This window comes from Ceratotherium simum, chromosome 37 (assembly GCF_057802395.1).
Source record: "Ceratotherium simum simum isolate JZ-2026a chromosome 37, ASM5780239v1, whole genome shotgun sequence".
NCBI lineage: Eukaryota > Metazoa > Chordata > Mammalia > Perissodactyla > Rhinocerotidae > Ceratotherium > Ceratotherium simum.
In genome coordinates, this window is record NC_141936.1 from 9,817,471 (window position 1) to 9,844,932 (window position 27,462).

A 27,462-nucleotide genomic window follows, 5' to 3' on the forward strand; every position below is an offset into this window, starting at 1 on the left:
GTATGTCCATATCAACGATCCTGGAGATAAGAATTTGCATTTTCTCTTTACACCTCCGCAGGTGAAGTCAGGAGTTCAGAGAGCCCGGAGGCTGACATGCCCAAGAAGACAGGGCCGTGTTCTCCACAGCCTTCTTCGCCAAGAACAGATTGGGGCTCAGACACTTCCAGAGAATCGAGGGCCAGCACACAACCACAGAGTTCTAACTGCCTTGTGCCACTGCCAAGAACTCACGAGAGTAACCCAGGGTCTGCCCGTGACGAGTTTCCGGTCATCTCAGGGGTAGCCTGGCCTCCTGCCGGCCCCAGCGTTCTGCTTATCTCCTCTGCCCGCTCTCCTGAGGAGTCAGAAGGCCCCAGAAAAGTGCAGTGCTCATCGTCTATTTACGTCCAGTGGGACCACAAAGGGGTCTCCACTGAAGGGCACGGCCAGGGCAGATGGAGTGCCGGGGATAACGTGATTTTATTCACATATGCATGGGCGCGCGCGCACACATGCACACGCGCGCGCACACACACACACACACACACACAAGTACCATCTAAACACTGATGAGTTTTATTTCAACATTTCTATTTTAGGAGAAGTCAGACCCCGCCACTAGCTTTGGTAGCATTGATGGCTCTGCAGGTGAAGTTCCTTCCTCTGACCTAAGACGTGGCCCTGATGTCACCCTCGACAAGGAGCGAGCATAGGCCCCCCCCAGCAGGGACCAGTCTTTTTGCCAATGGAGCCGTTTGCGTTTATGGTCTTAATGGAGGGAGGGAAATGGTGTTAACTTGTCAACCCGCTAAGCCTTTGAGACACACGGGCTGCTCTGGAACGGCCATAGTCCAAGCCATTTACAGGAACATACCATATTCTTACCAGATCTTAAAAGAGGAAGAAAATACCAGATCTGCTGCTCGGGTATGTGGCTTGAGAACAAGTTTCCCTCATTCTGAATCCCTTCTGTTTCCTTGGACTTGGTCCAAGTGAGGAGAGCCGGTTTCCATCGAGGCCGAGGCCCCGTCTCTGGCTGAGCTCTCTGGCCCCTGTCCCCCGCACAAGCTCCCCAGATGGCCCAGCTCACTGGGTTGGCTGCACAGTCCACTCAGCTGGGTGCCGTGAGGACCCCTCTCCTGCGTGTGTATGAAGGGCGACCAGGGAAGGACAGTAACAGGACGCTGGGTGGTGGGCGCTGTGGTTGGCCTGCTCCTGGACGGCCTGGAGAGCCGTCCTCTCCTCAGCTCCCCACGCCACTCGGCGGCTGGTAGACAACTGTCTCTTCACATCTGTCACCTGCAGCTGCTGGCTGGCCGAGAACGGGAAGCTGGCTGGTCCTCGGGCAAGAGGACGGTGACACCGGGGAAGAAACCATCCTCACTTCCTGTAGGACTGGCTGCCTGGAGAAGAAAAGCCAGAGCGAGCTGCCAGCACCAGGACGGTCTCTGCACAGAGCCCCCTCTGTCCCACACAATCCCTTCTTTCACCCGGCTCTGTGCAAACAGAAGAAAGAGAACCGTCCCCTAGGTCACCTGCTCTGCGGCCAGGGCATGACTCGTGTGGCCGTGCTCTTTCCTCACAGGAAGCAGGCCGCAGGGTGTGGGGTGCTCAGTGAGTTTTGCTGGCAATAGCCATGTGTTTGTGGAGGCCACAGGACATACATCCACTGCTCGCCGAGCCTTCCACGCCGGCCAGGGCCGTGCTGCCTATTGGCTGTGTGGCCGGGCCAGCCCATCAGCACTGGTGTTACTATTGCGATTATTATTAGCTGGGGTCCCGGGCCTGGTGCAGCCTGGAGGCCGGGGAGGGTCAGAGGGCCTGTCTGCCTCTCTCCTGGCCAAACTTTCCCTGCGTTTGCTGGCGCTTCCTCTGGGCCTGTGCGAGGAAGCACCTTGACCTGCACTGCGGGTGGGGAGATGGGGCTGGGCCTTTGCTGCGTGTTTCCCAGCAGATAGGAGCTGCAAGGAGGGGAGGGCCCAGCAGGCACCCCAGCCGTGGCCCATGAACCACACTCCCAGCCCAGCAGGTCCCCGGTTCCAGGGCCATCAGGAAGGCAGCGGGGCAGGGAGGGCTGGGGCAGCAGCCACAGAAATGCGTACATCCGGAGTGTGACTGATTCTGGGCTGCCTGACATGCTTTTGTTCTGTATCTCTCTTGTTTTCCCTGACTTTTAGGAAAGCCCTTTAGAAAGGGCTAGGCTCAGCTGGGGAGTGGAGGCGGGTGGTCAACTGGCCGAGGCTAGGAGGGGACAGAGAGAGAGGGAGAGGTGGTCTCTACAGGGACCACCAAAGGGTGGGAGGGAGGCCTCAGGGACAGTGCGGGGACCCTCTGAGCCCACCCCACCCTCAGTCCCTCTGGCGGCCCCTCCACTGGGGCACATGCTTCTGTTTGAGCTCAAGGCTGCCTGAGCAGCTGCTGGCTGCCTCCCACCAGAAGGCAGGTCTGGGTTTCAGGGCCGACTACACAAGCCCCACAGTCGGGGGATCTTGTCTCCGAGTGGCACTGTCTGGAGGGTCTCACTCCGCCAGCTTGTGTGTGAGCCGCTGAGGCCAATGGCAATTTCATAAATAGAAAGATTCATGAAGAACTGGTCTCTAGGGCAAAGGAAGCCGCTGGCTAGGGCCCTGGTCCTGCCAGGAGGGGACACAGCCTTTCCCACCAGCCTGCTGGGCACAGAGGGAGCAGGGCTCCGGGTGGGGAGCATGATGCCCTTCCCCCCAGTGTGACTTACTCTGCAGGCCCCTCAAGGAGGACGTCGTGGAGCTGGGGCGGCTGGCCTGCTGGGGGCCACACGTGGAGAACTGAGGGGCCAGAGCCGACGCCTTGGCCTTGGCTGGGTTCAGGTCCAGGATCTCTGGGGTGCGGGGCGTCCGGGGCTTGCAGGTGAAGGCTGATGTGAATTCCCTGGAACGAAATGTGCAATCTGGAGTCACAGCAGCTACTGCACGGTTAGGAGTCACAGGAGGACGGAAGCCTCCCCCTTCTGAGCACTAATGGATGCCAGGCAGGCACTGTCCTGAGCACAGGCTGGGGGTGGGGTGGAGCAGGGCACCCAGAGGCATTAATCCTGCCCCACGGAGCTCACATTCTAGGGGAGGAGGCAGATAATAAAAGAGAAATAAATGCTAAGGAGGAGATGAAGCAGGGGAGGGAAGGGGAGATGGGAGGGTATCGAAGTGTTAGATGATATGGCCAGGGAGCATGTGGTCAGCAGAGTAATGGTCCCCAATTATGCCCACTCCCTGGAATGTTACATGACAAAGGGGAACGAAGGCTGCAGATGGAATTAAGGCCGCTAATCTGCTGATTTTCAGATGGGGAGTTTATCCTGGAATATCAGGGTGGGCACAAGGGAATCACAGGGTCCTGAATGGTGGGAGAGAGAGGCAGAAGAGAGTCAGAGAAATAGGTACGACTGCGGAGGAAAGGCAGAGAGGCAATGCTGCCGACTGTGAAGGTGGAGGAAGGGGCCATGAGCCAAGGAGGGCAGGCAGCCTCTAGAAGCCAGAAAAGACAGAAAAGAGATTCTCTCCTAGAACTCCAGAAAGTAACATCTCCTGTGGACATCTTAATTCCAGCCCAGTGAGGTGTGTATTGTCTTCTAACCTACAGAACTGTCAAATAATAAATTTGCGTTGTTCAGGTCACTACATTTGTTACAGCAGCAATAGAAAATTAATTTTAAATGGGGTAGCCAAGGAAGGTCTCGTTGAGAAGGTGGCATTAAACCCCCAAACAATCCTGAGAGACAGGCATTACTACTCCATTTTTCAGATGTAGAAACTGAGGCTCCAAGTCTGTGACCTTTCCCAAGGTCATACGTGTAACAAGCAGGTAGTGAGGCCAAGATTTGAACCCAGTGGGATCTTAGGGCCAGCCATTCTCCAGATGCCCTCTGGGTCCCAGCCCTATGAGCAGCCTGGCAGAGACGAGGTGGTCACGTCTTGGAGCCAGCTCCCTGCTTTCCTCCAGTGCCTGCAGCCCCTGCAGCTTGGTGCTGTTAGACAAGAAGTCTTGGGAGTAGGGTCCTGACTCTGCGACCTCCCAGCCACAAGGCTGGGGCTGGGGATGTGATTCCGCTGCCCAGCCCTTTGCTCTCTGGCTCTCAACAAGCTGCAGACACGTTCAACTCTTGCTCCCACCTCAACTTCTGGGGCCCTTGTTATCTATGTGCCCATTTTCTTGACTATAAGTCTGAAGACTGGAGTCCCAGGCTGTCACGCTTGTTGTCACCACTGAAGGAGCTAATGGAAGCATCAGCTCAGCTCCCAGCTTGCAGCAGATGCTCTGTAAACGGCAGGCCTGGCTTCCCTTCCCAAAGTGGGCGCCTCAGTCTGCAGGCTGCACAGCAGACAGCCGTTGTGCTTGGCGAGTGAGGGTCCCCCGGCCAAGCCAGGGAGATGCTGACAGGCTGCAAGGCTTCCTAGTGGGCGGTGGGGAGCGTGTGTGTGTGAGTGTGCGTGTGTGTGAAACGTAGGATTCAGTGGGGGGGGGGGGGGCGGTGCCCAGGGGGTGCCCTCTTTGGAAGGGCCCAGACTCTCAGTCCTGATCTGCTGCTCTCCAGCTGGTGACTGATCGTGGGCCAGTCCACTGACATTTTGGGAGCCTCAGTTTCCCCACCTGTGAAACATCTATAGGACAGCTTTGATGATTCAGCGAGGTTGTGCCCTGGGCCCAGCTGTGGTAAGTGCCCCACAAATGGGGATTCCAGCTCTGGGCAGTGGGACTTGGGAAGAAACAGCAGAATTTATTTGATTCATTTCTATATTTCTATATGTCCCCCCTTTTTTACATTGAGAATATATTACTTTAATAATTAGAAAAGTAAACTTAAATATCTAAAACGTCTCCAAATTCAAATTGAGGAAAAAACTGGCAGAAAACCTGCCCATACTTTAGGCCAGAAGGCAAGGATCCCCTATCACATTTAGCCCTATGACATTTTTTTTAACTTTAAAATAATTATTTTTTAAAAAGAAATTTTATTTTTACATCACTCACAATATTATCCCCCTGAACATTTTCCACGTCATGCCTTTTACACGCGTGCACATTTTGACATGGCTGCCCTCATACAGGCTCTCCTACGTTGCTCTGTCTTTATAAGCCTTACCCGTTATCTCTCCATATGTCTGAGTAGCCTCCGTCATTACTATTCACATTGGTTGCGGACTATTCTATCAGACTGATAAGTCGTAATCTATTACGTCTTCCTCCTAACGTTTTGTTTTCCTGTCATTCAATGATAACCCACACGTGGGCTAGGAACTATGCCAGGGACTAGGGATCAGAAGTCAACTAGACTGAATTCCCGCTCTTGGGGAGTTCACAGATAAGGCGCCTGTCAGACTGGTGAACAAAGACTGTAAAAGAATGAGATGAAGCTCATAGCTGATGCCTTTATTACACATATAAAGGAGCTTTTTATAGGGTCTAGGGAGGGGTTTTCTTGTAATATTACTTGGATCAAACGATTTCTTTTTCCTATCTTGCTATTCTAATTTTTATATTTTTACCATTGTTATAGCAGTTAATCATTTCTAAATTGTGGTAAAGTACACGTAACATAAAAATTAGACCATTTTTGAATGTAGCCCTACTACATTTTAAGAAGGAACTACCATGAGAAACTCGTAAAAACTACTCAGTTGAACACCGGCAGCCATTCCTGGTGGTGGCAATGGCAGAGGGTTGGCCTTGGGTTCCCGGGGGTGTCCCATCACACAGTCACGGACAGGGAGGCTGGATCTGGAGGAGCCAGCTGTGCAGGCCCAGGACGGCTGGCTGGGTTCACCACATGGGGCCTTAAAGAAAATGGGCAGCAGGGTCAAGGTGCAGGGTCGGGGGGCAGCTGAGACGAGTTGCCAAAAAGTGAAGGAAGAGAAAGTTCTAGGCAGCAGGGCTAGGAAATTCATAATCTCCAACCCCAGGGCAACCAGAAAAGGGCCCCAGCCTTTTGGAGAGCAATTTGGCAATGTGTATGAAAACTCTTATGTGTGGGTTAATTTTATGTGTGAACTTTGCTGGGCCATGATTTGGTCAAACATTGTTCTGAGATTTCTGCGGAGGTGTTTTTCGGATGAGACTAACATTTTAATAGGTAGACTTTGAGTAAAGCAGATTGCCCTCCACAATGTGGGTGGGACTCATCCAATCAGTTGAAGGCCCCAATAGCAAAGACTGACCCTCTCCTGAGCTGGAAGGAACTGTGCCAGCAGACTGCCTTTGGACTCGAACTGCAACTCCTCCCTGAGTCTCCAGCCTGCCAGCCCACCCTGCAGACTTTGGACTTGCCAAGCCTCTACAATCATGTGAGCCAATTCCTTAAAATAAATCTCTCTCTATATATACACATATCCTGTTGGTTCTGTTGCTCGGGATAAACCTGACTAATACACCTTAAAAGGCAGTCTCCTCTTTGCCCTAGAATATGACCTTTGTTTGGCCAGGGTAGTGTTGTTGTGGGTAAAGAGCATCCTCAGACAGGGGCCCCCTCTGGCTGGCTCCTCCCTCTGGCATTGGAGAAAGTAGCCCTTGGCAGAGCACCAGGGAGCCACCCCTTGGCTTGGCAGAGTCACCCCCCGTGAAGTCCTCCCAACCACCTTGGCGCTGCTGCAGGAGGCGACTGTGTGGACTGAGGATGCTGGCCACTGTCACTGAACTCTACAGGGTGACGACACCAGGGCCCTCTGGGAAGGACACCGTGGGAGGCAGGGGTGGATGGCTGTCGGTAAGGGTCAGCTTGGCCCCCGAGTGGCCTCAGGCCCCTCATCTCCCCAGAATGGCGAGATCAGCCAGGAACCCAGAGCTGGGAAATGGCGATGGTTTGGTGGGAGACGAGGCCAGAGTAGGGTAGAGCAGAAAAAGACATGGACCAGAAGTTCAGGACGGCAGTCACCTCTGACTCAGAAAAAAGTAATTGCTGCAGGAACCCAGGTGCTGGGTCCTAGAAAAAAGGAAACTTCAATATATGTGTAAATTGGGCGGGGCCCTGCCAGATAGGCAATTTTTTTAGAGAGGCCCGGCCTGCTTATATTATCTCTGCTCATCAATAGGAACATTGTGCTGGATGGGAAGAGCAGAAAAAGGCTCCTGGAGATATTTAATCTTTACTCGTGTCAGGAATGCTGCTGAGTCACAATCCCGCAGTGGAGCATTCTCCACGGCAGAGGATCCTGTATCCTTTCAGGCCCCGAGAGCCACCGTCCGCATTACGGGACAAGCGAAAGTGCTCAGGGGCCCCCTAAGTGGACTCTGCTCACCTTGGCCATAACTGGCTCTCAGTCACTGCTGTGGACATTGCGTCTGGGCGACAACAAAACCCAGAAAGAGGTGGGGGTGAGGGGTTGGGACTGGGGGGAGAACATGCCACATGAAGGCAGATAAGGAAACCTCACCAACAATTCACACGTGTGTGTGTGCGTGCACTCGTGTAAACACACAGCTATGCTGTCCTAATTTCCCCCGCTTCCTTGGAGTTAGTTTGTCATTTCTTTTAGCTGATGCGCTCTATGTGTCATCGTAAGCTGCCATGTGTCCTTTTGGGACAAATGCAGGGGGAGAAAGCATATACGCAGACATCTGTAAAATCTCTTCCTTATTTTTTGAAAGCCACAATACTTGCAAAAGAGTCATTTCCTGTCTGTGGCAGGACAGGAACTTTGACACTGTCTGCTTCTGATCTCGGCCTGGGACCGGGTCGGCGTCTGTGCCGGAGCCACAGCTCCAACCCAAGGAGCCATTTCCTCGCCTGTCCTGGGGCCACGTGGAGGGAAGGTCCAGGCAAGCGCTCTCCCCAGCCAGCCAGGCTCCTCTCCGCAGGGACCATGTGCCAGCGCCAGCAGACGGCAGGCAGGCAAGGCCACGTGATAGTCTGGGCAGTGAGACCCATCACCTTGCCCGGGGTGCCAAACAGCTGGAAACCAACCTCTGCACATTCCGAGGTGCATGTGAGCCCCTCACGGTCTGGACTGACAGATTTCACGGGAGAACGCCTTGGCTCTTCTTGGGATGAAGGCTTTTTTCTTTTTTTTAAACAAATGCATTTTTAAAGCCTGGTTAACAGTATTGTTCCCCAGCTACTCAATGCTAAGGATTCTAAGAAGCAGATAGAAAAAAGAAAAGAAAAATTTGGCCGTGGGGGAGGCTGGGGGCAGGGGCAGTGGGATCGTAGGATCTGCACCTTTTACTCCCTGGCTTCTGGGAAGGCAATTGCACAGCAAGACCAGTTGCTGGAAGCACCAGAGCGGAGCCGGAGCTGCACTTATCTTTAAACCACCTCAAAGCTGGGGCTAAGCAACAAAAGCTATCGTCCAAGCTACCGTTTATCTCAACTCACAGCTCCAGGGGCCTTCCACGGGCTCCGAGCAGTCGGCTCCAAGCAGTCAGGCAGCGCCCACCCAGACAACTGTCTTTTGGGGTGAGGGGCTGTCCTCACCCTAAAGACCGAGAGAGGGGAGTTGGGGGAAGCTGAGGGACAAATGTTCCACACCCAGGCCACACAGGGAGCCACTCTCTCTCCCCTTCTCCTCTTGATAAATACTTGGAGAGCCTGCTCTGGGCCAGGCGTGGAAACACAGGGACAAACACCCCACACGCGGCCCCCGTCTTTGAGGACAGCAGGAGACAGTCATGGACCTCGTGACCAAACAGTGGGCTCTGTGTCCCCGTGTGAGGGAACGTACCTGCGTGACTGGACTTTGGGGTCAGGAGGAGGGAGGGGTACTTAGCTGAGACCTGGAGCAGCCCGGTAAAGAGAAGGCTGGGGTTGGGAAAAGAATATTCTAGGCAGGGGTCAGACAGCCAGTGGGGGAAGAGGAGGGATGGAGCAATGGTATGCTCTCCCCCTTCCCATCCTCCTCTTCCTCAAACAGAGGCCCCCTGGACTTAAAATAAGAGTTGAATTCAAGTGATTGACATTCAGGCAAGAGCACCCATGGGTTTAACCCTGATGGGGCACCTGTGCCCAAAGAAGTTTGGAGGCCAAGTGGGTAACCCCACCGGTGTCACAAGGGGGAATGTTTCCAAGAAGAGAGCCTTTGGGCTCCCCTGCCTACTACGAAAACAGTTATTTCTGGGTAGAGAGGATCATCCCCAGTGGTGAGCCTCAGAAAGGAATTCGGCATTGATAGGAAGGAAAAAGAAATGGCCCTCGCACCTGAAGGGCAGGTTTGGCCCGGCTGCGCCCAAGGACTGGACCCAGGTCCCACTCTGGGAGCCACGAGGCGAAGGCAGCCAGGCCCACCCCGCTGAGGTCTCTCATTCTGAGCCCCCCACTTCACGAAGGTGCTGAGAGCTGGAGAACCCCGACCTGGCTGACCACTTGTGGGCCTCGGGCATTTCCAACGTCATGGCTCACCTTCAGCCACTCTGAGAGGGGAGGAGGCCCAGGTAGGGAAGGTGGGTCCCTAGGGCCCCAGCTGGTCAAGGGTTGGGCTGGAAGAGACCAGACGCTCCGCCGTTCAGGCCCCCAACCCCACCCCGCCCCCAGTCTCTGGCTCACCCTGCCATCTTTTACACCCTCTGCCCAGTAGAGAAATTCAGGACTGCCCCTATCCCCAACCCCAGGTCCCAAAGTCCTTCCAGCTCAGCCCCACAGCTCTGCTGCCCCTGGGAGCTCTGACTCCCTTCTACCCCCACGCCCAGCCCCAAGCTCTGCTACCAACAGTAGCGGGAAAGGCAGATGCAGGGGTGCAGTCCGCTGCTAAGGGAGATGGGCTTCAGAGCTTTCCCCCTCCTGCCCTCCCCCACCAGCTTTTTCTCGGACATTCTCCACCAGCAGGTGCCGGCTCTAGTGGGCCTTCTGCCTATCCTCAGTGGCTGCGGCAGCTCCAGGAGTCCCTGCGGCCTCTAGACTCAGCAGGAACTCCTGTTTCTGTGGGGTTTCCATCAGTGGGAGCCTGCAGGGAGGGCAGTGAGGCCCGAGTAGGGCCAGCAGGCTGGTTTCTCTGACCCCTTACACTGTGAGGGGGAAACATCTGCTGGGGGTGGGGGTGGCTTCAGGCCTCGGGGGGCCTGGAATGCGGCCCTCCCATTGTCTCACTCAGCTCCCCAAGGCCCTGCTGCTGAAGGAGCTTCGGATCTGGCCGAGGTCAGCTGTGACCACAGCTGAGGTGCGGGCCCGGTCACTGCAGACACACTAACGCAAGTACTTCCCTGTTCTACAGAAAGGTGGGATACAGAAGGCCTGACCAGTCGCCACGGCAAAATTCCTCCAATTCAGAGACTGCAGGGGTGCAGTCAGGTTAAACAGGGCTCTGGCCCAAAGCCTTAGTGCAGGAGATCGGCTTCCCATCTTGAAATTACTCAGCCTGCAGGGCACTGAGGGCCTGGAGGAAGTGGTGGGGAGCAGCTGGGGTGCCTGGTGGTCAGGAGACAGCTTGAGTCTGAGACCAGGGCCAGGCCCTCTTCCTGAGCAGGTTTCCTCAGATCTGAAGAAGGGGCCTGTGAGATCATCGAAAGGCCCTTTCTAGATTCTAAAGAACCCCGAGTGACGCATCAAGGGCCACTTGCTCTGGAGCTCATTTGGTGCAGAGGAAGAGAAAACATCTCTTTTTCTGCTTGGGGGTTCTAGTGTCTCTTTTTGAAAGCTGATATCTGAGCCAAACCATTTTACTAACCTCGTTCTCCATCTTTCTCCCCTCCATCCCACCTTCCCCATAAGCAAATTGCTAAGATAGGACACTGACCTCAAGTTACCCCAAACCACTCATCTACCCAAACATGTTCACCAGCGGTTTTTAAAACTAGTCCCTTGGGAATATTTATGAGTTTCCTCTCCTTCCGGTCTGACAACCGGTAATTCTCAGGTGGCAGGTCCCTCCCCTTGGGCTCTGAGGTTATCAGGTGTGGTGGCTGTACTCCCCTGGCTATCTTGGCACCACTCTTCAGGCCCCAGTGAACTGCTCCTTTGCTTCCATCATCAGGGGCTGGGCCTCAGAGGAGCCTTCCCAGGACAACTCCCCATCCCCACCTGGTGGTCTCTCCACTGCCCAGGATCTGGGGCACCTCCCTTGGCTGGCTGGGGTCCCCCGTGGGGGGCAGGCGAGGCTCTCCCTGACGTCCAGCTGGCAACCACTCTCCCAGCTTGGCATCCACGGCGGCTGGGGAGGAGGAAAGAGAGCTCAGTCAACGTCTGCTCTGGAACCTCTTTGAAGATGCTCTTTACTGGGCTGAGCTGCAAAGCAAAGAAAAGCACGCACCCCAGGCAGGTCTCCAACAGTTCCTGGGAGCCTATGGATGAGGAATTGTTTCCTTGTGCAGCCTGGGAGCTTCCCCAGTGGCCACCTGATGTATTTACAACCTGGGGGCGCAGCGGGCACGCTCTGGCTGGAATACGCACAGCACAGGGAGGCGCAGACCATCGGCCCCATTGATTCCCTGGCCCTCCTCTGCCTCTCAGGGAAAAGCCAAGAGAATTTGTCATTGTCTCCCTGGGCCACTGCTTGGCAACTCTGCACAGAAGCACAAAGGCATACTGAAAAATTATGTGTTGTTTATCTGAAATTCAAATTCAACTGGGCGTCCTGTATTTTTATTTGCCAAATCCGGCAACCCAGACTTGGGGCTCTCTTCACTCTGAGCTGTCCCTGGCTCCCTCAGGCCTGAATCCCCCAGTCCACCCACAGGGGTAGGATCGGCCCTTGTTCCCAACTAGCAGCACTGGAGCTGATGCCACAGCCAAGGAGCAGGCCACCCGGGTCATCCCGGAGACCTTCACAGGGAAGCGACCAGAGAACTCCCAGATGACCCTGCTGAGGGGCTCTCCAGAGGGCCTGGGAGTGGGCCTGTTCTGTATTTCAAATGACAGGGACCCCTTCTTCTCTGGCCCCACCTCTCTTCTCTTCTTGTTCTATAGCCAAAGGGGTCCACGTCACTGTTGGAGCAATACTATGACAGAGTCTCGATTCGCTGCTTCCTTAATCCAAGCTCCTTTCAGCCCTTCCATTTAAAAAAACCTCTCTAGAACCTTTGCAATGTGGCCTCTGCTTCATCCTAAACATAAGGAATCTTCCCTGTAGGATTCCTCAAACCCATAGCAAGGGGCACGGCTTTGACTTCCAGATAACTCTCCTTTGACCCAAACAAGGAATCTGTTGCTGGTACGGAATCCAATGGGTGGCTTTGTTTACAGTCCACACTGGACAGTCTCTACTCAGAACTGGAACAAGAATTTCAGCCTTCTTTCATTTGCTCTTCAACGGCCAACTGGCCAGCTTGTCTGAGCTCTCTGCTCAACGGGCTTATAAGGTGGCCCAGGAGACCAACCTTAGGTGTATGAAATAATAACTGAGTGAACCACACCCAAGTGCTGGGCTACACACAGAAGAGATCCCATTACAGTTAATGGTGCTGCAAAGATGGCAACCAGTGGGAGGTAGGCAGTCCTCCAGGATCAGGAGCTTCCCTGGGGCAGGTCGGGGTGGGGCAATGGGTGGGAAAGGCGCCAGGGAGGAGGGAGGAGGAACCAAGCTGAGCTCTCCTGAGACGTTCTGAGGTGCTCTTGGTTTAGTCTCCAAACAGCAGTCATCCCTCCCTCCTCTCCCGCTCCCTCCTCTATGCCACACTGCAGACGTTCAGAGGTCCCGCCAGAGAAAAACAGACCCACTGAAGAGCCAGGGCTGGGGGGAGAAGGGCAGCTGTGCGGACGCACCTGAGGCTTCCTGGGACAAAGTAGTCTTCCTACCGGTTAATCCATTTCAGACAGAGCTGGGCATTTTCACTCTAGAATCTACTGACAAGACATGTAATTTCGATATCCAAGATAGTCTTGGTTGATGGGGAAATGAGAATAACTTTCCTCAGGCCAATGTCTTGCAAAATTCTAAGTCACATTCCTGGCTTTTACCCTTGGGAACTATTTCCTTTTGGTTCTGTGGGGCTGAGTCTTTTGCTTAAAAAAGAATGCATTTTCTGGCCCTGCATTCAACTGATAAGCAGTTTGAAGATGCCACAGGTTCCTCATCATGAGTTTCACCTTCAGTGTTGACTGAATGCATGGATGTGAAGGAGCTTTCTGAACAAATCCAATGTGGAGGCCGTGGTGGTGGGTTCCCATTGGGTCTCGAGGTGGGGCGTTGATTCCTAGCATGAGTGAAGGCCAGGAGGCCAGACTCAGTAGCAAGTCATGTCTGAGGGGACCTGTGGGGAGGCCAGAATGGGATGGGGGGAGAGCACAGAAGTGGGAGAAAGAGCTGGAGAAGCAAGACTGTATGGACGGAAGGGTCAGGAAGTCAGATCAGGCTCTCGACAGGCAAGGAATGAAACAGAAAACAACGAGGATGAGGACGGCCACCCAGCCCACCGCTGCCCTCTTCCTCTCCTTGCTCATTGACCGTGGCACTCGTACAGGCTGAGCCCAGACGCACCCTCAGAACCAGTCTCAACACAGTATTCCAAGTACATAAGCTGCAGCCTGTTTGCCACCCATCCTCACGTAGAGGCTGGGTGAGAAGAGGAAGAGGTGGCAGTGGAGAGACCAGCTGGGGGAGCTGACGTTGGTCCAGGGACATTGGTCCTGGGGTGGTTGCAGCAGGGCTAGCCTGAAAGAGGGTAGAAGGAAGAAGAGAATCCACACCAGAACTGGAAGCCACGCTCACAATGACCTAGGGAAAGCAGTTAACCGGGAGGCTTGGCTTCTCCAAGGGGAGAACTTTTGTCAAGTAAAGGGATTTTAAAGGAGAACTAAAGGTGCTGAGAGCAGGCCTAGCAGGGCAGGGGAGAGAGGTGAATACGCCTGGTCTCTGGCGGTGGAGTGAGGGCAGGCTGGGGGTTAGTGGAGTCCTGTAAGGCGGGAGGGGAGTGGATGGGCAGGGTGGGAGTCCTGGGTCCCAGCTAGGCCTGAGCAAACAGGAGCAGGCAGGAGGGCGGGACAGGCAGAACATGGTCTCAGCGTTCAGAGCAGGCTAGCGGGGCGCACAGATGGCAAGACTTGGAAGAACAGCTGCCCTGGCTCCAGGTTGCCCATCTGGAGGGGCTGGTGAGCAGCTGCTGCCTCCCCAGGGAGAGGCCCTGGGAACTGCTGGTGACCGCCATGGCTGAGTCTCCTGGTGGGTGCCCGCTGTTTTCACGCGAGGATCCAGAATTTGCCAGGGACCTGACTTTGGCAGGGCTAAAATCAATTGTTCTTGAAAATAACAACATCGACATCTTCAGCAACACCAGCAGCTGCCACTCAGACATCTCTACACAGGACAACCTCAAATGCCTCCACCCCACAGGTAACAGCACAATAAATCTTTCCAAAAGATAGGACCACATTTACATCCAGTGTAAGACAGAGGGCCACCAGGGTGGTCATTTTGGGAAAACAAGGATATTCCCAATAAATAAGTTACTAAATGCAACTGTGGGGCCTTTATGGAAGTTCGGGCCAACAGAACCTGAAATCATTTTTAACGCAATGGCATTAGGTCAAATTGGTAACAATTGTTAGACCACCTAAAACCCCCTTTCTGGTGGCAGAAATCGCTGGATAAATTATTGAGCTAATCACCTTTTAGTGAAGGCATAGTAATGTTTACCATTCTAATAAAACACATGTAAAATAACAGATGATCAAAGTTGGCAAAACCTCTAAACCTGCTCATCATCAAGAGACCCTCCCCCAGAGACCCAAACAACCCGGCTTTCTCCTGGCTTTGTAACTAACTAGCCTCCTGCTCTGAACTGGGGCCTGAAGGCGTTTGAATCCAATTGTGAGCAGATTGTGCAAGTTCTCAGATGCTTCTCATACTGGAATCTGACCTGTTCCTCTGTTGTTTTTCCTATTTGAATGGAGATTAGAGTTTTTATCTGGCCTGCTCATATCCTTTTAATTTCCTCTCGAAAATGAAAAAAAAATACTTTGTACATTTTTGATTCAAAGCATATATATTTTTTCTGGCAGCTCAAAAATAGTCTAATCCCCTATCAGCCTCTGGTGAACTCAACTAGATGTTTCAAAACAAGTTTGGATCCAGAGTGCTTTTTGCTCCTACTGGCACGTTTCTGACTTGATCTAGCCTTCTTACGCGTGGCTGGCTGCCTCGGCACCAGAGTTTGAGGTATGAAAGCCTTGGTCATAGACCCACATGGTTCTGAGATTCCTACTCCACAATTTTACATTAACCACGGCTCTCCGCAGTCAGACATCTTGCCCCAATAGCTTGTAGACATGAGCAGTGGACCCAGTGCTCCGAGAAGGAAAAGGCCCCAGTCAGGTCTGGCTGTGTGACCTCAGGCCCGTGAGCCTCTCTGACTCGGGGCTGTGGCTGAGATCAGAGGGCTTCACGGGAGCCGGCGTGGGGCCGAGGCCTTTCCGGGTCTGTAACTGCTGCTGCTGCTTCGTTGGATTCTAGGCAGCACCAGTGCCAGAGTTGTCCCCTGCGGGACATGTCCCCGCATGCTGCCATGTCCTTACACAAAGAGGAAGCGCAAGGCTCAGAAGCGCCAGGCTCACCCCCCTTGTAGACTGGAAGGTGGGCGTCCAGCAGGGACGGAAGGCAGCCTTTTCTGGTGTGTCGGGCCGTCTGGGGACAAACGGGACGGTCTTCCAGCCTGGAGAAAAAAATAAAAAGCAGCAATAAATACAGACAGCCAGGAGATGTTTGCTGACTGCTGTGCAGCATCGCAAACAAATACAGGAAGTACCTGAAATTCTTTTGTTAAACCGATAGCAGCAGACATTAAACCTTTTAAAGGGTTTTGGCAGAAACCAGGAAGTGCCCTTACCTCGCTCCCGTTAGCTCTTGTAAATTTACAGGGATACAGGGCTCAGTGTTTTTCTAACACACAATTATATCTTTTGGCTTGGGTGACAAGGGAGCATGACATTTCAACCAAACAATTGAAGGCACCAATCTTCTGGGTTTTCCTCGAAGGATGAAGCCGATTAGAAAAGGGATGAATCCAATCAGAAAAGACGTGACATGTCATGGCAGCCATGACGACAAGAGTTAGGCAGGAAGAGGACTGGGGAAGAACTCAGTCTATAACACTAGGAGACGGTGCGCACACTGCCTAATGTCGGCACGTGGGTTGGTAGAGACGGCTGGCAGAAACTCCATTCATCCAGCAGACATGTTCTGGGGCCTCATTATGCCAGACCTTGCGGCCTGAGCCAGCACATCACAGAGAGGCAGGCAGGCAGGCTGCAGGACTCCTCCGTCAGCTTTCACAACAGGTCCCGGGGAAGGCTCTCCCTGCACAGCAGCACAGCAGTCACTCCCCTTCAAGGGGACACTAGCCACCTGCTCCAGCAGGGCTTGGTGGGGGACACACCATGGCAAGCATGTGTCTGCCCTTCCTGGGGTTGGGCCCTATGAAATGCTTGTTCTTGAATGTCAGTTCCAGTAGCTAAGACAAGCAGACACTTAACCGCCCTGAGGGGGCAGGAAAGGCGCTGTGTGTGTGTGTGTGTGTGTGTGTGTATGTGTGTGTTGGCACTCGGCCAGTCCTGAACTCTGAGCCGGGGCTTGCCTGGGGCCAAAAGAGGGAAAGTTTTCCAGCAGAGGTAACACCATGAGCAAGGTGAAGAGGCAAAAAAAAAAAGTAGATATTTATGCTGCGTTGGTACAGAAAGATTCAAGGCACCACGACAAATGCAGGCTGGAGGGTACAGGGTGTCCTGGGGAGCTGCAAGGGCTGAGGCTGGGGAAGGTCAGTTGAGAAGGAAGCTGACAGCCAGGTTGTGATTTGACTTGGTCCCTAAAGGAACAGGAGTCACAGAAATGACATTTCATGATGAGATGCTAGAAAGCTCTTTCTGTCTGTGGTATGGAGGGTGGACAGAGGCAGGGGGAACCGTCAGGAGCTCTCCCAGGGCCTGGGGGAGAAAGAGAAGGCAGAGAGGAGGGGCCCGAGCTAGGAGAGCAGGTGGGAAGGAGAGGGCTCGGCGGCTCATGGGATGGGATTCTGGCTTGAGGGGTTTGGGGGTATTAACGCCTGAAGCAGGGGCTCAGAAGACAGCAGTGTTCATCTAGGAAACGCTGAATTGGGGGTGCGGTGGGGCCACATGTAGCGCGTGGGGGCAAGTCTGGGCTGGAGTTAGATATTTGGGTGTCAGCAGTGTGTGATGGAAGCCAGAGAACAAGCATGCTGGCTCAGGGACCTTAAATGGGGCCTGCAGAGCGCGGCATTTTAGGAGGAGGTGGGGTGAGCATCAGGGGACCAGCCCACAGTGGCATCGGGATGTGGAGGTGGGAGACCTGCCCGGAGGAGGGTGGTCAGCAGGAGCAACCGTGAGAGATGCTGAGTGTCCTACAGGGTTGGAAACTGGGAGATCACAGGTGGCCGTGGCAGCAATGACTTGCTGAAGTCACCACCAGGCCACTCGGGGCTGTGAAGGGAGAAGAGGACGGGGCAGGGAAGCAGCCAGAAGGCCAGAGAGTGAGGGGGCCAGAAGACATGGGAGCCTGTTGAAACAAGGCAGCAGCAGGGGAGGCTGAAGATGGAGCAAAAGAGGCCTGAAACGAGGGAGCAAAGTTTGGACGGGAGGAGAGGGATCTAGAATCCACGGCGGGGTGAGGCTTGGGCAGAGGGGAGTGGGGGAGGGAGGGTCCCACACTGCACAGGGGTGACTGCATTCGTTTTTATTTTCAACCTCGTTTTTCTTGATTATAAAACCAATGAGTGTTTATCATGAAAAATTAGGAAAATATATAGAATATATAGAATGTTCTGCCCTCCCAATGCCAAGACACAACCACTATTTTTGTCTGTTTTGTTTTTGGTGAGGAGGACTGGCCCTGGGCTAACATCTGTGCCCATCTTCCTCTACTTTATATGGGACGCCACCACAGCATGGCTTGACAAGCAGTGCGTCAGTCCACGCCCGGGATCTGAGAACCTGTGAACCACGCCCGCTGAAGCGGAACGCGTGACCTTAACTGCTACGCCACCCAGGAGGCCCCTCTTTTCACATTTTTAAAAAAATGCAAACATATACTTGAAAAAACCCCCAAACTTGGAATCACAGTGAGTTGACAGCGGGCAAGATCCACACAATTTTATAATCTGTTCTTTCACTGAGCAGTTTATTGTGAGGCTCTTCCTATGCATTCAATAGTCTTCTAAAACATCATTTTCAATACAGTTTTGTGTGGATATATAATTTATGTAACCAGCCTCCTACTTTGGGCATTTCGATTATTTCTCATTGTATAAATAATGCTGCAATAAAAGCTCTTGTATAGGGCTAGAAGTGGGATTACTGACTCTAAAGAACTAGTGTCTCAAATGCGTATAATGCATATTGTCCGAGTCCCCAGGATCACAGGGGCTCTTGATTTATCTACACCCCCAGCAACCCTGGGTTATTAGAGGGGCTGGTTGTGCATGGAGAGTCAGATCAACATTTTAAAGAGGCTGAATGTTAACTTTCCGCCGCCAGCGCGGAGCACCCCTGGGCTCCGCCATCTCTCCCCTACTAGGTGGCTTGCTCTGTAGCTTCTAAGGGCAGGAATCACAGCTCATTTATTTCTGCATCCCTAGCAATTAGCACACCATCTGGTACACAGAAGTGATATAAATGTTTGTTTGAATTGGCTGAATGGAGGGAGCTGGAGATGGGGCGATTGCTTCCTTAGAGTAGGAGGGTCTGTAGTTTCAGGAAAACGAGGTGCTCTCCTTTGCAGCGACCACTTCCACAAATCGGGGGGCAGCACACGTGCTCCCCAGGCACAGACACATGTCCTCCTCCTCCTCGCCACCTTCAGACTCAAGAATTAACTGTGCCCATAGGATAGATCTTATCTTTATAAGATTCCCTTTATCCTTATTTCTGATTAAAATATCCTTATGTCATTGTTGCCTCTCTGTGAAGCCGAGGTTTTAATAACTTTAAAAGATAATTTTAAAATAATTTTCTTAAATGATGATTTGGTGTCCTCTTTCTCATGTCAAGCAAGATGAATTTTATTAGTTACTACTTCCATTCAAAAAGGTATTGTATTTATAAACTGAATTTACTAGCAGTTGACACTTGGCTATATTCTGGTTCAAAAAAACAAATACAAAATCCCTCAGATATAAAAGACATTTTGGAGACAATTAGGGAATATTGATATACTATATAATATTATTAAATTAATGTTAACTTTCTTAGGTGTAATTATGTGGTTAAGTGCAGGATGTTCCTAGTCTTAGGAGATGTGTGCTCAAAGTCTGCTACCTTCTTTCAAACAGTTCAGCAAAAAAATTGTATATGTGTGTAAATTATATACTATGTACACAGAAGAGAGAGAGCAGGCATGCAAAGGTGGCAACATGTTAACAGCAGCTCCTCATTGTAATATTCTTTCAACTGTTCTGTAGGTGAAAAAATAATGGTTGTAGGTTTAAGAGAAAAAGGTATGATATTAGTTTGTATGCTAGTAATTAAAAATAAAAACCTCGAAATAGGAAGCACATGATGACTAATCTTGAAATAAAATCAAATAGATCTCAGAGCACTGATCCGTGGCATGGGCCTTGAAATATTTATAGGTCAGGCCCAGCTGGGCAACAGAACTCGGCCGGATCTGGGTGTGGGCCTCTGGCGCCCCAACATCCGTGCACAGAGTTCCATGAAGGCAGCCATTTCCGGGTTTTGTTTGTTGCTGTATCCCCGGCACGTGGTTGTTCATTACAAATTACTATAGAGTAAAACTGGAAACAACCAAACTGCCCAGCGATAGGGGATAACTCAGTAAAATATGGCATATTCATTTGAACTATTTTTATGGCCAATATTTGTTGAATGAATAATGTAGGTTTTTCACCTGTTCTCTATAACCCCCTTGTTCCCACCTGTTTCTCTCCAGCATTCTCTCTAGACAGGATAAGTGAGCCCACTCAGGCCACAGAAGCAGCTTCTCTCCCGCCCAGGCTGGACCACCTGGCCTGGGGCTCCCCCAGAGCCCACAGGGGTCAGAACCCCCGGTCCCCAGGAAGACCAGAGGCTCTAAAGTTTTGTTTATGTAAACGAGGTAGGCCCAAGGCTATGAAGAATGAATAAGACTTGGCAGCTAAAAATGCACACAGTTGCTTTAAAAAGTCATCTAAAAATAAGTTGATTTGGTGTCTTAAATGGTGACACTCCAGTCCCCACAAAGGGCCTGGTGCTTTGGTGAGAGGCTGCAGAAAAGAAACAACAGCAGTCCTTTCTGGGTAGACCCACTGTTCCTTCTGGTCCTTTCCTTTCAAATTACATGGGCCAATACTTGTCTTCTCCCGGACAAAGGCTGGAAGTGGCCCTGAAGATCCTGTAATCCAACCACTTCACTTTCTGGAAGAAGAAGCCTAGCGGGGAGTGGGAAACTCAGCCTCTTTCCCTCCAAAAATCGCCAACAGATAAACAATGGAGAGAGAAATACTTTTCAATATGAACGTTTTATTTTGAACTTTTAAATACATACATCTTACACTGCAGTTAATCAACACGAAGCTTAAGAAAACCACTCCCCGCCTCCTACAGCCTGGACTTACACTGGGTACCCGTTCCTGTGGCCGCCGGGGGTGACGGGCCGGCGCAGGGGCTCGTCCCCGCTCCACTGCACGCTGGCCAGCCCCTTCCGCCTCGTCCTCCCTGTGTTGGTCATGATCTGGTGGAAGGAAAGAAGAAACGGGCCTGGAGAAATCATCTCCTTAGGAGCTGGCCTGGAGGTAGAACTGACTACATTTAACAAATTAATGTATAGTAGGAAGAAGCTTTGCAAATAAATGGGGAAGGACCACGACACAGATTGCTTAGATACACAGCAATTTTTGGGGAAAATCCCTTTAGGCTTGCATATCATCCATTTAGCAGTATAAACTTAAAACAGAAAAAAAACAAACCCTGGAAAAAAGAAGAAAATAGTCGAATACAGTAACTTATCACATTTCGGGAGAGGATTGACTTTTGAAAGTGAGAAGGAAGAACAGACAGGCAGATTTGGGTTCATAAAAAAATTAACATTTCCACATATAGTATATTAAAGACAAGCCACATTAACAGGTAAACAACAGACTGGGAAGAAATAGTGCAGTAAATTTAACAGATTAAAGGTTAAAATGTTCATTAGATAAAGAGCTCTTACACATCAATAAGTAAAACAGTAAATAGATAATTGGGCAAAGAATTCAAACAGCCAAGTCACAAAACAGAAAATATCACCAGTAAAAGGAGAAAAAATGATCAACTTTATAAGTAATTAGAAACCACAACTTTACAAAAAACTCGTCATTCTTCAATTATTAAATGAGGGACAATTAGAGAAATGATCCCTTCCACTGCTGGCACTAGTTTAAAACATGAGGGCATGGAAATGTGAGACAGCTCTTTTGGAAAGTACTTTGGCATTTTATATCAAGAGTTGTAAAAATGTTCATATCCTTGGGTGTAAATCCTAGTGAAAGAATCTAAAATATGGAAAATGTTAAATAAAGTTGTTTGCTACAAAATTATTATAGAGTAAGACTAGAATAATCTAACTGTCCAGTAATATGGGAATAATGAAGTAAAATATGGCATTTTCATTTGAAACATTATATGGCCATTTACAACGATAAAGACTAGGTTATGAAAAAAAGTTTATTTAAAACATCAGGTAAAAGTCAGGTTATAATACTGTACACACATGATGCTCTCAATTATGCTAAAGATACACAAAAAGACTGGAAGGAAATGAACACTGAAATGATTCAGTGGCTACATAGGATAGTAGAACCAAGAAAAATTTTTCTATTTTCCAAGTTTTCTGTAATGTGGTTATATTACGTTAAAAATTAAGAAAAATTGCTTAAAAAAGAAATCACTGTAAAACTGGTGAAACCGGAATAAAGTCTGTGGATTGCACCAACATCCATTTCCTAGTTTGATACTGTGCCATGTAAGACGGTTACATAAGACATGAGTTACATAAGATGGTACCACTGGGGAAACGGGGGCATAGGACCTCTCTGTACTACTTTTTCAACTTCCTGTGAATCTATAATTATTTCAAAATAAAAAGTAAAAAAGAAAAAACAGAAAATTTTTTTAAAATTGGAATTACATCTTTGATTTCTTGATTTTTGCTGAAAAGTTATTTGGGTTTATATAGTATTTGAGGCAGGGAGAAGATAAAAAGGACCAGTTTCCTGCGGGAAACAATAGTTCTCACCTGTGCTGTGGGGACAGCCACCCGCTAGGGGAGTCTGGGGGGTGGGGTGGGTGGAAGGAGTGCAAAGGAGTAAGAGACAGGGGCCGGCCAGGTGGTGTATCGGTTAAGTGCGTGTGCTCCGTTGTGGCGGCCTGCGGTTCGGATCCCGGGCGCGCACTGACGTACCGCTTGTGAAGCCATGCTGTGGCGGCTTCCCATATAAAGCAGAGGAGGATGGGCACAGATGTTAGCCCAGGGCCAGTCTTCCTCAGCAAAAAGAGGAGGATTGGCAGATGTTAGCTCAGGGCCGATCTTCCTCACAAAAAAAATAAAAATAAAAAAAGGAGAAAGAGACAGAAGGAGAGGGAAGGGGGGTCTTCTACCCTCTTGGAAGAAATGGAACATAATTAAGCTTTCCAAATAAGAACTAAAATGCAGTTCCATCTCCCACTATATCTCTTGTGAAATTTGCAAAAGAAGGCTCTTTTATCTGCAATCAATCTTGCTGTCGGCTTCTACTCTGACTTCTCTTCTGTCACACTGTCCCCATCTAGTATCTAGGGTCAAATTTACAAGCCCACCCTCATCACCAGAGCAGGCCCCTTAAGTCCAATTTTCAACAGTACCGTAGGACCACTCATGCCTTCTCTTTCCCCCTCCACTATGCTAGTCAGAACACTTGGGTCTTTCCACAGATGGCTCAGTCTTAAGCTACTGGAAAAGGGGAGACAGCGAATATGTGGGTTCTCTCGAGTCTGCTGCTAGCCCTCTGCCGCCTCCTCCCCCACTCCACTGTCCTTCCGAGCCCACCCCTCCCAACGCCTTCCTAGAGGAGAGAGAACATATCACTTATATTTGAGAGTGTTTCAGCCTTTGGAAAACTCATACCATCTCCTTAAAGCTTCATAGGCCTAAGAAATAATTTAAGGTGGGTGGTATTTGTCCTCTCCAATGGATGAGGGCCAGAACTGTCTGGTCTGTTATCAGAATGCTCGAGGAAAGGTCCTCGGTGAGGAGGGTTTGGCATGCCCAGCGCTTCCGAGCAGCCGCTTTCCCGAGGGCCTGTTTCCTGTTCACTCGACAACCCGCTGTGCTTGCAGGGTGAGCCACAGAGCGGCCCCCAAGGCCTCCAGGCCCCTCCACAGGCCCCTCAGGTGCAAAGGTGCCTTTTGCGGCTGGAAAGATCTTAAAGGGTATCTAGTCCCACAACCTGCTGCCCACACTGAGTTCTGCAGACATGTCTCCAGGGTTGTTGGGAGAGAGAAGAGAAAGCGCTCCTGGCAACCCTCTTACGCACCCAGAGGGACTCAGCTTCCATCTGTGCTGCACATGGAGATTCTGTTTGAAAGAAGGTTCTGCTACTAAAACAATGCAGCATATTTAACCACAACTAAAAAAAAGCAGCATATGATTTAGCTGAATGTAACTCATTCAGTAGTAAAAGATGGTCAACACATGTCAATTTAGGTAAAAAATATATTTCTCATTTACTAGTTTTTGAGTATTGGTGAACCACCTAAAGAAATTATGACATGGTATAAAGCAGTACGAATTTTTATAAGAAAATACAGGTATTCTCTCTCTCTCTCTCTCTCTCTCTCTCTCCACACAGAAAATTACCCAGAAGCTAAAGCAGACACTGTGAGCTGTCTATTCAATATTCATTCTCTCTTTCTTGACCAACAGAAATTGGTCTTCGTTGGCACAGAAATGTGTCTACTTAAAAATACCCACCTTCCCAGACTCCCTTGCAGCTAGGGGCCATGTGACCCAGTTCTGACCAGTAAGAAGTAAGTGGAGGTCACCCGATCGAGCTTCAGGAAAAGCACTGAAGAGGGGTGGATCTGGCTGGCCTCCATGTTTGGCCTTCTTCCTGACTTGATCACGGATTTGTGCCAGGAGCTGCCTCCGTCATCTTATGACCAACAGGCCACAAGCAAGTGAATGAAGGGCTGATGCACTGAGGCAGAACTACCATGAAGCTAATGAAACTGAAGCTTCAAGGCCCTGGAAGGGGCCCTAGCAATGTGTTCACAGGGTCATATGTTCTTGTAAAATTTGCAAAAGTAGGACATTTTGACTGCAATCACTTAATACTGCTATTTCTACTCTTACTTCCCTTCTGCTGTTTCTCTCTACTCTGACTTCCCTTGACCCACTTCCTCTCACGTTGGTGGCGTGGTGCTGGAACGGCCAAAGGCAATCTGGGATTTAGCTAAGAGGACGCTGAGTGCAGGTGACATTTAATTTGGGTTTAGTGGCATATATTTATATGATGCCCAGTCACTTCTGTGCATGGCCAAACAATGCCTAGCTGTCCTGATGTAGGAATGCCTTCTAGGCCTTCCCTATGCACGCAAGAAAATGTGAAATGTCCCCGAATCTTACAGTTTCTTTATAGAAGAAACTTGAGGAAGATTTTCTCAAATTTAACAACCACCCTAAAAATTTACACAGCACTACCAAAAACTAAATGTGAGGCCGAAAGAAAGTCTTCTAATCTATCAGTAATAAGAAGTAAAATTTGATCAAATATGTCACAGGAAGGACTGACTCATTTTCTTTTCTCTCTCTCTAGGAAACCTTACAGACTCATTGTCATATATGTAATATGTAGAGGCAATCAAAGGACTTAAAAAATATACGGAAAAAAAACTATGAGGTGTGCCACGCAGCTAGTTAATAAAAACATTATTTTCTGTTTGTGGTATCTGTCAGTTCTTAAAATTTGAATTTGACTGTGATTTATTTTCTCATTCTCATTCTAAATTAAGCACTCAACTTTTATACCTAACTTTGTATTCCTTTATTTTAAAGAAGGCCTGCAAAACTCTGCAAGCTGGAGGTCCCACAAAAGCTGGATCTTCCCTTCTTCCTGACAGGCAGGTGAGGGAAGGCAGGAAAGAGCCTGGGGTCTGATGTTCCCAGTGTTATCAGCAGGGTGATAAACCAGGATTCTCTGCTATTTGCAGCTGGGCCCAATCCCAGCTGATCCGGGAGCGATAAGGGACAGAGATAAAGGGAGGTTAATGAGGGAGCAGTGGGTACCTCTGGGAGGCAGGACTATTAGGTTGTTGCTTATGCTCTGCTTACTTTTGACTTTTCAGTAATAAGCATATATTTCCTTTGTAATTATAAAAAAGAATATAAGAAGTAAATTGAAAAAGAAAAGGATTTGAAATATTTGGGGGTTTGGGATTTTTCCTCTGCTTGTTTGGTTGTGTTTTCATCTAACCCCCTAATATGTAGGGGGAACTGACCCTTCAACCACTGGAGTCAGGCAGAACAGGAATAACTGATCGAAAAGTGATTAGAAAAAGCCCCAAAGTGGAGATAAATTAAAAAATCTAAAAGCAAAAATTAGAAACTGAGGCCCTTCCTTCTCTGGTTTTGGTTTTTGCTATGAGCACAACAGGGCAGCTGCAAGCGCCTCTGGCTTCTGCCCCACCCAGGGCAGCAGGACAGGGGGTCCTGGGGCCCGCCCCCGTCTCCGAGGGGCTCGGCCGCGCCCCCGGGCCAGCTGCGCCCATTCCCCCTGCAGAGGGCCTCTTAAGCCTGAGTTCTGCACAAGTGGCAATGTTTCCATGGCCCACACTCTGGCTTCAGAACCACTGAGGGGCCTAATAGAGATGCAGGTTCCCGGGCACCTCCACACACTCAGATCCTCAGGAGGCAGCCAGAACCCTGCGCTTCAACCAGCCCTTTGGGCGACTTCTGGAAAACTAAGTGAATTTGGGTCTTCCTTTGACAGAAGGGGAAAGCAAGGGTGGAAAGGGAGCAATTAGCATTTACAATAGGCATTCCCCTGAAACTGAGCCTATGTTCAAAAATCAGACCACATAGTAATCATGAATATTTCACAGCATCAGAGTTCTCTAAACTTTCAAATACAGAATTCAATTCCCTGGAAAACTGACAGCTCTTCCGGAAGGCGGCACAGCTTAGTGGTAAAGGGCAAGCAGACTCCAGTAACACTCAGTTACTTAACCTTCCTCAGCCTCAGCTTCCTCATATATACGATGCGATGCGAGCAGAATTTACCCCATAGGTGCTGGGAGGATTAAATGAAATGGAATCAGATGTGAGAAGCAGGCAGCACGTGCCGAACTAAACTGGTGCAGCCACTATGGAAAACAGTATGGAGATTCCTCAAGAAATCAAGGATAGAACTACCATATGATCCAGCTATTCCACTGCTGGGTATTTATCCAAAGAACTTGAAAACACCAATGCGTAAAGATACATGCATCCCTGTGTTCATTGCAGCGTTATTCACAATAGCCAAGACTTAGAAGCAACCTAAGTGCCCATCAAGGGACGAATGGATAAAGAAGATGTGGTATATATACACAATGGAACACTACTCAGCCATAAGAAACGATGAAATCCAGCCATTTGTGACAACATGGAAGGACATTGAGGATATTATGCAAAGTGAAATAAGTCAGAGGGAGAAGGTCAAATACCATATGATTTCCTTCATTAAGTAGTAGATAATAACAACAATAAACAAACACATAGAGACAGAGATTGGATTGGTGGTTACCAGAGGGGAAGGGGGGAGGGAGGAGAGCGAAAGGGCTAATTCAGCACATGTGTGTGGTGCTGGGTTGTAATTAGTATTTGGGTGGTGAACATGATGTAATCTATGCAGAAATAGAAGTATAATGATGTACACCTGAAATTTATACAATGTTATAAACCAATGTTACTGCAATAAACAAAAAATTAAAAAAAAAAAAAAACCAAAAAAAAAAAGAGACATGCCTATCACTGTTGTTAAAGGTAATGAACAATAAGTTTAAACTTCAAACTAAAAACAAAAAACTGAGATTCTATGACAAATATCTACACCCCTTTAACCAAGGCGATGAAGAAATCTAAGTAAATCAGGGTGTTCTTTTCAGGGAGAATTAAATGATTATTCAGCACAGTATGGATGATACTAAGAAAATACAGAAATGAGCAAGCCAGGAGAAGAAGTCAGCAAACCATCAGTCTCAACCCGCTGATGATCATGGCCTAAAGAAGAGCCACGCATGCTGCTTTTCACCAGAACGATGAGTAAGCAACACATCTGCTGTGACCACCCCCACTCTCACGCCAGCTTTGGAACAGTTCTCCTGGCGCAAGCTTTCTGAGTTCTCCGGGGTCTTGAGCATTTTGGTGGCCAGGGCTCTGCAGTGCACAGGAGCTGTGTGCTTGCACGTGGCAGGGCAAGAACTGGCAGTGTGGCCTGGCAGGGAAAGAGGTGGCTGAAAACGCCCTGCAGGAACCAGCTACTGGGTCCAGGAATCCTGGGAAGGGCTTCTTCCCATCCTTGAACACCTGGTGGGCTGCCCCCATTGCATCTCCACCCTCACCCCAGCTAGTAGTTTTTAATCACTGGTGTGAA

The 27,462-nt window shown here is 50.0% G+C and overlaps 1 protein-coding gene across 11 annotated transcripts in view; it reads right to left on the reverse strand.

Moving 5' to 3' along the window:
• Window positions 1-535: 535 nt before the first annotated feature.
• ARMC9 (armadillo repeat containing 9) overlaps window positions 536-27,462 on the reverse strand; it is a 152,792-nt gene continuing 125,865 nt past the window's right edge. For 3 of the 11 annotated variants that reach the window (XM_087424698.1, XM_087424701.1, XM_087424697.1), the window contains 5 exons: window positions 20,431-20,546; window positions 15,386-15,522; window positions 10,958-11,087; window positions 2,717-2,889; window positions 536-1,478 (listed from right to left, as the gene is read on the reverse strand). In XM_087424698.1, coding sequence (XP_087280824.1) covers window positions 1,363-1,478; window positions 2,717-2,889; window positions 10,958-11,087; window positions 15,386-15,522; window positions 20,431-20,546 — 672 coding nt within the window. In that variant the 3' untranslated portion in view covers window positions 536-1,362. The other 8 variants (XM_087424699.1, XM_087424700.1, XM_087424702.1 and 5 more) reach the window with 8 other exon arrangements.